Source organism: Rhinoderma darwinii, chromosome 3 (genome assembly GCF_050947455.1).
Source record: "Rhinoderma darwinii isolate aRhiDar2 chromosome 3, aRhiDar2.hap1, whole genome shotgun sequence".
Classification (NCBI taxonomy): Eukaryota; Metazoa; Chordata; class Amphibia; order Anura; family Rhinodermatidae; genus Rhinoderma; species Rhinoderma darwinii.
The window spans coordinates 376274517-376287575 of NC_134689.1; the positions used below are offsets into that span (position 1 = coordinate 376274517).

Genomic DNA, 13059 nt, shown 5'->3' on the forward strand with positions numbered 1-13059 from the left:
AATCATCAACCTCGGCGGTCATGTGTTGTATTCCTGGTATTAACGCTCAGCGGTGGGTACCAGGAATACGGTTCGCCACTGCTAAAGCCTTTGATTAGCTGCAGCAGTCGCATGCTTCCCACATGTACACAAATACCAGGAGGACTGCCAGAGCGTCAGCGCTGGGTCGCCGGGGGAAAGAATAGGTGAGTACGATTTTTTTTTTATTATAGAACATTTGCAGCCGTTAGTAAAAAAAATACAAAAAAACTAGAGGTGGTTTAGAGCGCAGCAGTGCAAAAGTTATTTTTAAAGGAGCCACAATGCTTAGCTATTCTGAGGGTCATGGGTTCCCGACAGGTAGATTACCCACTGAACAAGTGATCACTTCTAATGGAGGGAAAGCCACTTTAAAGACCAGGATGAAGCCTAAGGCTGGGTTCCCACGTAGCATATATGCTGCAGAATTTCCACAACGGAATTCTGTGCGGAAGTTCTGAAGCGTTTACAGTAGCAGCAAAGTGAGATATGAACAAATCTGATGCATGCGCTGCAGAGAAAATCTGCGGAGAACCGTTTCTTAAATTGGCGTGCGGTTTTTTAATCCACAGCACGTCCATTTATGCTGCGGGATTCGTTGTTCTTCTGTTGCAGGTTTTCCCCCATTGAATTCAATGGGGATGTAAAACCTGCAACAATTAGCAAAGTGTTGCGACTTTTTCTGCGGAAATGCTGCGGTTCCGCTGCAAAATTGGCAAATAAGAAAAGAAAACCCTTTTTTAAAAAAAATAAAGTTACTTACCGCCCGACCGTTGTCATAGCCATGCTTTCTTCTGTTGTCCATGCAGTCTGGCCTCCTGGGATCACAGGCTGCAGCGGTCACGTGTGCTGTTCAGTCATGCCAGGAGGCCGGACTGCATGGAGAACAGAGGGATGCGTCACATGGACAGCGGTCCAGGTAAATATAGACCCCCGCCCCCCTTTTTTTTTTTTTTCAAATGCTGGTTTCCATAGCAGACTTCCCCGCCCGAAATACTGCACCACAATTTGGTGAGGTTTTTGCGGCGGAATTCGCTGAGGGTCCTAGGTCGGATACGTGGTGTACTTTTTATGCAGTGTATCCGACCCATGGGAACCCAGCCTAAAGAGTGTGATGTATGGAAGTATGTGCAGATCTTATGTCTGTGTTTGTCTTCCTGCCATGTTTTAGGTGATTGACAGGACGTTCATAAAGAATAAAACTAGGTCTGTCGTGATTAAGCAGGTTCCAATTGAGGACGATATAAAGGAGAAAACGGGTAAGTTATTGCGGGACATTTATGAAAACTAATGCAAAGGAAAAGTCAAGTAGTTGCCCAATCCGCTTCCTCCGAGGCCTTTTTGTTTTGTAAAATTAAAGCTGCAACCTGATTGGTTGCTCTGGGCAACTGCTCTACTTTTTCCTTTTTGCATCAGTTTTGACAAATTTCCATCATTGTGTCAGACTAAGTTTTTGGTTAATTTATGTATATTTAAGTCAAGTTATGGAAATTGATGTTGTGGTGGATCACGTTAATTTTAACCCCTTAAAAGGTCACTTGCTTTTCAACAAACTTTGCATAAATCAATAGTACAAAGTGACTATAAGAAACTTTGTAATCTATCTTAGAGAAAAATTCCTCTCTTTTTTTTTTTTCCACTTACCGGGCTCTTTTTCCTCTCACCCCTGTCTTCTGCAAGGGATCATTCACTCTCAATTCACTGCTAAATTTTCTTTGAGAGACTAGAAGGATTATCCACTCACTGAGGGATCAGGTTACAGCTGCCTATACAAGTCTATGGAGAGGGGAGGGGGTGCAGAGAGAGGGACACTGGCTGCTGGTAAAGTTAGATTTTACCCCAGTGCTGGATTTCAGGTATACTGCGCATTACTGCTGTAGATTTTTATCCATGCTGCTGCAGCTTCGAGCCTGTTCACATCACCCTTGCCCTTCCTTTGAGGGGTTCTGTCCGAGGTTTCCGTTGTTAACCCCTCAACGGAAACCTAAGCTTCCATTTCCCTCACCGTTGATATCAATGGTGACGGAAACCTAGCTAATGTTTTCAGTCTGTCACCGTTGTGACAGGGTTACGTTGTTCCTGACGGAATTTCTGTCACCATTGAGTTCAATGTTGAGGGAAACTGAAGCGGAGGTTTCAGATTTCTTTCCGCTGAGGGGTTAACGCGCCGGAAGCCTCCAACGGAACACAGACAGTGATGTGAACACAGCCTTCTATATATGTGATAGAGATTCTCCTCTATGTTTGCCATCTATAGAAGACATGATGGCAGTTAGGCTTCATCCACTAGCTCAGGGAAAACTGAGAATTAGAGATTGAGTCTGCAGAGAGGAAAACTGCTAAATAATGCAGAATACAAGTCATATAATGATCAGAAATAGTGTTATTCCTCATGTACACACACATGGCAGCTTATTCTGAAAGGTCGCCTGAAACGTTGGATATGCTTTAAGGTCTAAGCCATTTGTATTTTAATATTCGTTTTTTCCTCCCTGCCTTCGAAGAGCCACTACCTTTTTTTTATTTTTTTTATTGACCTAGCCGCATAAGAGCTTGTTTTTGGCAGAATAACTTTGTATTTATTAATGGCATCGTTTAACTCCTTAATGACCGTCCACCGTCTTTTGACGGAAGGCGGTGTAGGTGCTTCGTCTACAGTGACGTCTTTTGGCATTGCTGTAGAAGAGGCTGGTGAGCGCTCCTGTGAGAGCTCCTTCTCTGAGCAGGAGATGTAACTTACAGCTCCTGATCTTAGAGCAGCCTGCTAAATACAGCTGGGGTTGGAAAACATTCCGACCCCAGTTAACAGTTTGATCGCCGCGTTCCGTGTCCCGGAAACCCGGTGACGTGATCAAAGATCGGGGAATCCCTCTGCAGTCAGCCCTGGGGACCTAGAAAGGACCCCAGAGCTGTCTGTTGCATTATGTGCTGCCCTAACATCAGCCTATGTCAAAGTGACACAGTGTAATGTATTAGCATGGATTAGCAAGTAAAAAAAATAAATAATAGAGTTGTAAATAATGTTATCCCTTAATGGGATTAAAAAACTATAACAAAAAATAAATAATGTCCCAAAAAGTCATTATTTTGCATAAAATATATTTTATTGCCAATACATTACATAAAAACGAAAATCCTATACATATTCGATTTCTACACGACCGTAATAACCTGAAGAATTAATTTAACAGGTTATTTAGTGTGAACGGGATAAAAAAATAAACGAGAAAAACGATGCCGAGAATCGCTTTTTCCTATATTCACGCCGGAAAAATAATAAATTTTTCTACCCACAAACGGCAAAATAAAATCCTATGTCTCCCGCATAAAACAAGGCCTCACACAGCCACGTCCATGAGAAAAAAGTTATGGCTGCTGAGAGGCAAAAACCCAACAATGTAGCTGGTGGTTAAAGTGTAGCTAAACGTTTGACAAACTTCTGACATGTCATAGTGACATGTCAGAAATTTGGATTGGTGGGGTCCGAGCACGGAGACCCCCCCACCAATCGCTAGAACGAAACAGCTGAAGCGCTCATGTGAGTTCTCAGCCACTTCGTGTCTGTTCGGCCTTTTCCGTTTGTCAAACGTTTAGCTACACTTTAAGGCCTTTTCAGGCCCGGTTATTAAGGGGTTAATGTACTGTAAAATGTGGAATTGTGTTTTGTTTTGATTCTTGCCGCGGTTCACCATGCGGTAATAATGACATGTTGACGTTATTCAGGGGGTCACTACTATTACAGCGATATCATGTTTACAGTTTTACCACTTTTTAGAAAATAAAAGCAATTTGTTGTGTTTTTATTGGTACCACTTTGAGGCAAATTTTTTTTTACAACTTTTTGATCACACTTGATTTCGGTTTTTTGGGGAGGTGACTAAAAAACAGCAATATTTTATTTTCATTTTTTTCATTTTTATGGCGTTCACTGTGCGGCTAAATGTTTTTTTAGTTCTAACTTTTACAGACGCGACGATACCTATTATTTTTTTATTGCTTGCATTATTTAAAAAAAAAAAAATGGGGACAGGGTTTTTTTTTTTTTTTCACTTTTTAAATTATTTTTTTTCAAACTTATTTTTTAAATTTTTCCCCACTAGGGGACTTGAACATACGATCATTTGGTTTATTGTATAGTACACTGCAATAAGTATGTATTGCATTGTATTGTGCTTTTACCAGGCTCCAATTAAGCTCTGCCTCTGGCAAGACTTAAAGTGGTTATGTGGGGACCGAAAATTATTAGCAGTGTTCTTACTGCAGTATGCGAGTACGCTCACTAATGTACATTCTGGTCGCGCTGATTGAGATTTTTATAGCACTGCCGGGGGCCCGGAAGTCTAGTTGCACAGCCTTTTTTGATGATACGAATCTTCATCATGTGACCGGCTTTGCTGTACTCTATGTACTAGTAGTAATACAGGGGGGCCGGTCACATGACGAAGAGTCGTATCATCATCAAAAAAGGCTGTGCAACTAGACTTCCGGGCCCCCGGCAGCACTATATGAACTATGAAAATCTCAGAATCAGCGCGACGGGGGACCAGAATGTATATCAGGGCCTGTTCTCATCACCGTTCGCTTCCCGTTCCGTCGGAGGTTTCCGTCGTGTGAACCCTGTAACGGAAAGTGAAACCACAGCTTCCACAGCTGGTTTCCGTTCGGCAACATTCCGGCAGGTTTCCGGTTTTCCGACGCAATCCATAGTGGAGTCGACTCCGCTATTGATTCCGTCTGAAAAACGGAAACCTGCTGGAATGGTGACGAACGGAAAACATTAGCCATGTTTCCGCCACCATTGATATCAATGGTGACAAACGGAAGCTGTGGTTTCACTTTCCGTTGCGGGGTTCACGTGACGGAAACCTCCGACAGAACCCTGGAACGGAAAGCGAACTGTGATGTGAACAGGCCTTTAGTGAGTGTACTCGCATACTGCAGTGAGTACACTGCTAAAAATTTTTGGTCCCCACATAACCCCTCTAATCTGAAAAGTAAGATGGCAGACGTGGGGACCTTTTAATATACCCCCGGTTGCCATTACCATTCAACGGCGTTCTGCAATTGTGTTGCGGGGTGCTGATGGGATAGCAGAGGGTGACCCCCCCGCCCCCTCATCTGTTTAATGGCTTAGATGCCCCGATTGGAATTGACCATGGCATCTAAGCGGTTAAATGGATGGGATCGGAGTCATCTCTAATCTCAGCTGTTAGAGCAAGGTGTCCTCTGCAATGTACAGCTGACACCCGCTGCGTTTATTTGGCACATAAATGGCGTCTGGCGGCATCCATTGTGATCTTATCGGAGTGTTGAAATAATTTGTATCCTTATGTTATATCTCAGGACAGAAGCTTTCTGGATCCCTCAGGAGAAGGGGCTAAGTTACAGTTTTACATATTCATCAGACCATCTACATAGTTTAGGAAATTCTCAGTCGCTCAGGTTGTACGCTAGTATTATATATATGTGCCCCCTCTATATGTTTCTTTTTCTCTTATTGACAGATGCAGATGCCAATGCAGCTACAAATCCAGAGCAGAAAAAAAAAAAATCTAAAGCCTACCGCAAAAAATTAAGAAAATTAAAAGGTGAGGCGCTACACAGTGTTTTGGCACATTATGTTACAATAACAAAGCAACTGCTACTGAAAAAGTATTGACTGACCTTTAAAAGTAGAGGAGTCCCTGTCCAGTGCGTTAGCAATATGTTGCAGCTAAAAATCTACGGGACCAGAAAGTTGTCAGCCGCAAAATCCAGAAGGTGAGGATCCATGCAGTGTATGGGCAGCCATAATCTTAGGCTTCATACTCTGGGGATGCTGTGAAATGTCTTAATTCCAAGCACATATTTCCAGCATCTGCCTTCATTGTTGGTATTATAGGATTCTATAGCGTTGGCGGCCGTTCTGGATACGGGAGCCATGGAGATGAGCAGGACGCTCGGTCTCCCACTGAAGTTATGTTCAGCCCATAGCATGGACTTTACACTCCCTGCTGCTGCTCAATGCAAAATCAGTAAAACAAGTGATCTAGAAAAACTAGCACACTCCTGCGCTTGACTCTATTTTTAACTAAAAGTGGAGGTACACTTTAATCTTCATTGAACCTCTTCCTGCTGCAGCCATTTTTCAGTTTTTGTTTTTACTTTTTTGCATTGGACACAGACCACGGGCATATGGTGTTACCACTAGTACTGAAAAAGTGGTCCCATCTGCTTGATATACATATACCCTGCCCACAAACACTGAGCTATTCAGTCTGCTTAGTGTCTGTAGGAGGTAGATACTTCTGCTGTTGCGGTGGAGTATACCATCTTTTTTTGTCGTCGCCCCCCCCCCCCTCTTTTTGTCTACCTGTTTTCCCCTCCACGGCGGACGCGTGGTGTTATCAAGCAAATGCGCCATTGTCTTCCTCCCTATGAAGACAAGTGGGACAAGATCGTTGGCTCCTGTCACGCACCAGCTTAAAGAGGCTCTGTCACCACATTATAAATTCCCTATCTCCTACATAATGTGATCTGCACTGTAATGTAGATTACAGCAGTGTTTTTTTATTTAGAAAAACAATCCATTTTCACTGAGTTATGACCTATTTTAGATTTATGCTAATGACTTTCATCAATTCCATGGAACGGGGATTTTCTTTCTTCGGTGGACATCAAAGAAACATACTTGCATGTCCCTATTTGTCAGACTCGCTGTCGCTGCCTGTGCTTTGAAGTGCGGTCCCATGCTTAACAATTTGTGGCTCTTCCTTTTCGTCTGGCTACGTCCGCAAGAGTCTTCACAAAAATCCTGCCAGTCGTGATGGCACTCCATTGGACCAGTGGGCTGTCTGTCACCCCGTACCTGGACAACATTTTGATCAAGTCTCCCACCAGGGAGGACAACGCGACCAGGCTCCGGATCACTCTGGATACCTTGTGCTGGTTCGGTTGGATTGTCAACTGCTCCAAATCTTGCCTGTTTCCCACCCTTCAGAATGGGATGTGCTCGTTGCGGATGGCTGCTGACCTTACCACACCTCTGCATGACTGTTCTTAGAACCAAGGTGGCCTCGATCGAGACCATTTTCTTTATGCAGTTCCACACACGCCCACTTAAGCGGGTGATCCTATTCCATGTTTACTGTTCCCTGGAATTCGGTGGTGGATCTCCTCCCTGGGCTGGACCCCCCCCCCCCCCCCAAGGTCGCTCCTTTCTTCTGCTGATCTGGAAGATTCCGGCTATCCTGGTAGCCAGATTTCCTGCGTCGTCGTTGGTACGCGGACATTGTATGCCTACTGGCTGACGTCCCATAGTCATTGTCTCTCCGTCTTGACCACCTCTCCCTTCCACCTGTGTGCCTGTTGAGGCCGCTGTTCGACAAACCGTGACGCATTTAGGAGTGTGTCATTCTCACTATGTTCAAGGCTAGGAAATCTTTCTCCACCCGCATTTAGAATCATACATGGAAGACCTAGTTGCATTGGTGTAAGGATGGCAATATCCCTCCTTTGCGTATTTCTCCACCCAGAGTTCTTTGCTTTCTTCAATGTGGCCTGGATCTAGGTTTGGCTCTCAGTTCCCTGGAGGGACAAGTGTCGGCCCTTTCCATCTTGTACAGTCGCCCGTTGGCATCTGAAATTGACGTTAAGACTTTTCTATATTGGTTTCTCACGCTGTTCCCCTTATTGTCGTACTCTTTCTTGAGATCCCAATTTGGTTTTGGAAGTCTTGTCTCCTTTCGTTTTTTCTCTGAATAAAGTTTTTTTTCTGGTTGCGGTGACTTCCACCTAAAGGGTCTCTAAAATGGCAGCTCTGTTTTGCCGTTCTCCATTCCTGAAACTCCTTCAGGACAAGGCGGTTTTCCAAATGGTGCCTTTCTTTTTGCTGAAGGTTGTTTTAGCTTTTCACATGAATGAGAACATAGTTTTTCAGTCTTTTTGTCAGTCTCCCAATCATCTGAGGGAGCGTTCTCTCCGCAACCTGGATGTTGTCCACGCCTTGCAGACTTGACTTTCTGTTACTGCTACCTTCCGGAGGTCGGATTACTTGTTCATCCTCCCGAAGGATACCAGAAAGGGGTTAGCGGCCTCTAGGGCTACTGTAGCTAGCTTGATTTGGATGGTTATTTGCAAGGATTACTGGGTTCAGGGTAAGTTCCCCCTTTTTGGATCACGGCCCACTCTACCGGAGTGGTTGGGGCCTTCTGGGCTCTGTGCAATCAAGCTTCTATCATTTAGGTGTGCTAGATGGCCCCATGGTCTTCCTTGCACACACTTGACTCTTGTCAATCTCTATCAGGTGCACGCCTCTGCAGACGCATCCCTGGGTCGCAAGGTCTTGCAGGCATCTGTGAAATAGGTGACCATGTCCTGACTTCTGTTCCCGCACCTGGGGAATGCTCTAGAATGTCCCACAGCAAGTGTCCCCCAAAGCAGGCAATGAAAAAACAGGATTACACAGTACTCCCCGTAAAATCCTTTGCTCGGCCATGTCATTGGGGGGCACAGCTCCCACCCATTGTGGTCCAAGGTTTTTTTCGAAGAATTCTTTCTTTTTTTTTCTTTTTATCATCCTTTTTCTTAAGGGCAATATACATCTAATGAAAGGGAATTGTTTATTTTTTAGTAAAAATGTTAGTGTGTTTTTAAACTTTATAATTTAGTTTTATTTATTTTTACTTTTTAAAATACAGCTGCTCTGTATTCTCTATAAAGAGCAGCTGTATGGTTATGCTGTCTGAACTTAGATCTGATGGATAACAGGTGGATCCTGTGAACCAGTAAGTACCGTGGACCTGACAGGAACATTTAGTGAGCGATACAGCTGCTCTGTAAGTTAAACTGATTTTTTTTTTTTTATAAAAGCTTAGTATAAAGTTGCACCAAACACACTGGCCATCTTATAAAAATTTTTTTAAAAATAATTCCTTTCAGAGGTGTGTGTATATATTTAAAGAGGCTCTGTCACCAGATTTTGCAGCCCCTATCTGCTATTGCAGCAGATCGGCGCTGCAATGTAGATTACAGTAACGTTTTTATTTTTAAATTCAAGCATTTTTGGCCAAGTTGTGACCATTTTTGTATTTATGCAAATGAGGCTTGCAAAAGTACAACTGGGCGTGTTGAAAAGTAAAAGTCCAAGTGGGCGTGTATTATGTGCGTACATCGGGGCGTTTTTACTTCTTTTACTAGCTGGGCGTTCTGACGAGAAGTATCATCCACTTCTCTTCAGAACGCCCAGCTTCTGGCAGTGCAGATCTGTGACGTCACTCACAGGTCCTGCATCGTGTCAGACGAGCGAGGACACATCGGCACCAGAGTCTACAGATAATTCTGCAGCAGCATCAGCGTTTGCAGGTAAGTCGATGTAGCTACTTACCTGCAAACGCCGATGCTGCTGCAGAATCAACTGTAGCCTCTGGTGCCGATGTGTCCTCGCTCGTCTGACACGATGCAGGACCTGTGAGTGACAACACAGCGTGATCTCTCGAGAACACGCTGTGTCTGCACTGCCAGAAGCTGGGCGTTCTGAAGAGAAGTGGATGATACTTCTCGTCAGAACGCCCAGCTAGTAAAAGAAGTAAAAACGCCCCGATGTATGCACATAATACACACCCAGTTGTACTTTTACTTTTCAACACGCCCAGTTGTACTTTTGCAAGCCTCATTTGCATAAATACAAAAATGGTCATAACTTGGCCAAAAATGCTCGTTTTTTAAAAATAAATAGCAGATAGGGGTTGCAAAATCTGGGTACAGAGCCTCTTTAATTCGTTTATATTCTTCTAGTGTTTGCAGACGTACTAAATAGCTCAATGTCTGTAGGCCGGGTATATCCTGTAAATGGGGCCACTTTTTCAATTCTTAGCGTCAAACCTCCTTGTGGCAACAGAATGCACCCACGGTTTGTGTCCCCCATTGAACTTGACAAGAAAAGGATTTTACAGTGATTACTCAAAAAATCCTGTTTTCCTCCCCACCTTCCAAAAGCCATAACTTTTTTTTTTTTTTTTTTCTCCGTCGCTCTGGTCATATGAGGGCTTGATTTTTGCGGGATGAGTTGAAGTTTTTGATGGCACCATTTATTGTGCCATATAATGTACTTTGGAACTTCAAGAATATATCTTATGGGGTGGAATGGGAAAAAACACTGATTCCTCCATTGTTTTTTGGGTTTCGTTTTTACAGTATTCACTGTGCAATAAAAAAAGCGACACTCTTAACTTTTCAAAAATTGTTTTTATTAACATTTTCCAATAAGGGATACATAAAGTAAAAAAAGGGAAGATGGGGGATGAGAAATATCCAAGACATCAAGAAAGATAAAATAATGGGATAAAGCAAAAAAAATAAATTAAATACAATAAAACGGAGGTAAATAAAAATAGGGAGTGGGGTTGGGGAAAAAAAACATAAGTCATAACCATTACTATTAAACTCATTATATCCATAGTTCCAATAAGTCAGGTGAGGGGATCTACATATTTAGGCAAATGCAGGCTCTCCCCTCCTCGTCAGAGTGTGACGATAGCCTGGGCATGGAACCAGCCAAATACCCTGTGCCAGTCACACCGATATGTTATCCAAAAGTTTTCTCCGAGAAAGGAGAGCACCACTAAGCGGAACAGAGGCGTGACCCCCGCAGGCATCATAAGAATCCGAATCCCCATCAACTCGTAGTGAACACACGTTACAATATAGGTGCGTCCCCCATGAGTACCTGCTCGTGAAACCATATAGTGGAGTCAAAGCAGTGTTTTATTTTCATTTGCACATTCCGCGGGAGGAGTGAGATAAAGGATTCCCAGGTATAGAAAAATTGCTTGACCTTTTGCTCTTTATGGAGAGATGCCTCCATCCAATCCATCTTCATCAGATAGGATAGTTTGTCAAGAAACATTTTGAAAGGTGGGCCCTGAGCGTGAAGCCAGGTTTGTAGGATAGCCTTTACCCCCGCTGCCGCCACGTAGTGCAATAGTCTGTGCGCCCCGGGGGAGCAGTGGTGTGTATCGGGGTCCAGGTACCCAAAGATTGCCCATAACGCTGTGTTAGGAACAAAGTTTGTGAGGTGTTCAGAGGTGAATGATTGTATTCTGGACCAGAAAGTTTGGGTATTTGGGCAGGACCATAGACAGTGATCTAGGTTAGCTTCTGTTGTGTGGCATTTGAAGCAATGCGAGGTGGGATAGACGCCTATTTTGTGCCCTATATGGGGTGTTAAGTATGACCTATGGGAGACCTTCAATCTCCTCTCCAGGAAACGTGCCGAAGGGAGAAATTTATGTGCCTGTGTTAAGGCTGCTAAAATGGTTGTGTAGGTGAGCGTGTGGTCATCTGTTTGCCAGTTGGTTAGGGGGGGGGGGGTTTGTGTTTGAGAATAATCTAAGGGAACATGGATAAATTGATAATTACGAGTGATTTGACCCCTGAGGTAGTTTAGTTTTGAAAAATTGTCGCAAGTATGGGTTCCATTCTTGATCAGGTAGCAGTGGTAGTATCTTTAAGTAACTTTTGACTTGTATATAGCTAAAGAGATAAATCTGGTGATCCGGAAATTTAGAACAGAACTCCGTAAAGGAAAACATCCTACGCTCTTCTATACTCACAAATTGCCCCACAGAAGTGAGCCCCAGCCTGTACCATCTGTGAAAGACAGCATCAGGATTACCATTCTGAAAGTCAGGGTTACATACCAAGGGCATAAGAAGAGATAGCAGAGTAGAAAAATGAAAGATCTTATCTTCTGCCATGCCTTCCATGTAGTAAATAGTAAGGGGTTGGCCCTCGTTTCCCTTGTCAGGCTCCCATAAGGAAGATGCAAGAGTCCTGATAAAGCGTTCCCCCATGAACAATGCTGAGTCGAGAGGTGAGGAGGTGTATACAGAGGTGTTGTGGATCCAGTCAGAGATATACCTATATAGAGCTGCCAGATTGTAGTGTTTAATATTGGGGAAGTTGATACCTCCGTTACCCCTGGGCTGTTGCAGGATGATATAGGCTATTCTGGATCTTTTCCCGCCCCAGATAAAGGTTCTATAGAGATAGTTGATTCTGCGCTCGTCTTTGGGTGTGAGGTAAATTGGGAGCGTGTGGAAGAGGTACAAAAGGCGCGGGAATTCTGTCATTTTGAGCAGATTAGCCCTGCCCAGATAAGAGAGTGTAAAGTGTTTCCAGGAGAGGAGCGTCTTCTCCAGTTCAGTTATATAGTGCGATATGTTGGTGCTATAAAGTGCGGACAGGCGTTTCGTGATTCGAACTCCTAGATACGTGAGGGCCTGAGAGTTCCATTTAAATGGGAATTTGCGTGACCACAGGGGTGTGGAAGGGCCTTTCAGTAACATCGCTTCTGTCTTATCTAGGTTCAGAGTGTAACCGGACAGTCGTCCCACCCCCTCCAATTCACTCAAAAGAGGGTCTAGAACCTGTTTGGGGTTAGATACTGCTAACAAAATATCGTCAGCAAAAGCGCCCACTTTTAATTCTATATTACGTCGTTTAATGCCCTGAAAAGTAGATGTCTGGGAAAGATGACGCAAGAGGGGGTCCAGGGCGAGATTAAAAAGGAGGGGGGTTAGGGGACAACCCTGCTTGGTGCCCCTAAAAATATCTATCGGAGCCGTTTTATGCCCATTGACCGTCACACTAGTCGCACACACAACACGAAGGGATTGCAGGAATTGAGTAACTGTCGATCCAAGGCTCGTTCGTTCCATTACCTCATCGAGAAAAGGCCAGGCGACAGTGTCGAATGCCTTCTCAGCGTCAAGGCATATTAACTGGTTGATCTTGCTCCTGCGCCATGACTGTGGCAGCAACAGCTGATCTTATATTCTTGATACTAGTCCTGCCTTGTGTGAAACCCATTTGAGCTTCGCATAAAAGGTCGGGGAGAACAACCTGGAGTCTGTGAGCCAATATCCTTGCCAATAATTTATAATCTTGATTGAGTAGTGAAATTGGCCAATAAGATTGGGCCAGAGACGGGTCTTTATTTGGTTTTGGTAAGAGAACTGTGCGAGACTCTGTGAATCGGTCAATGGGCATTTGGCGTATAAA

The 13059-nt window shown here is 43.9% G+C and overlaps 1 protein-coding gene across 3 annotated transcripts in view; it reads left to right on the top strand.

Moving 5' to 3' along the window:
- The window catches only part of LOC142750038 (uncharacterized), a 45815-nt gene that overhangs the window by 17142 nt on the left and 15614 nt on the right, over positions 1–13059 (top strand). For 2 of the 3 annotated variants that reach the window (XM_075858779.1, XM_075858778.1), the window contains exons 5-6: positions 1190–1277; positions 5523–5606. In XM_075858779.1, coding sequence (XP_075714894.1) covers positions 1190–1277; positions 5523–5606 — 172 coding nt within the window. The remainder of the gene's footprint in view (positions 1–1189; positions 1278–5522; positions 5607–13059) is intronic. The other variant, XM_075858780.1, reaches the window with a different exon arrangement.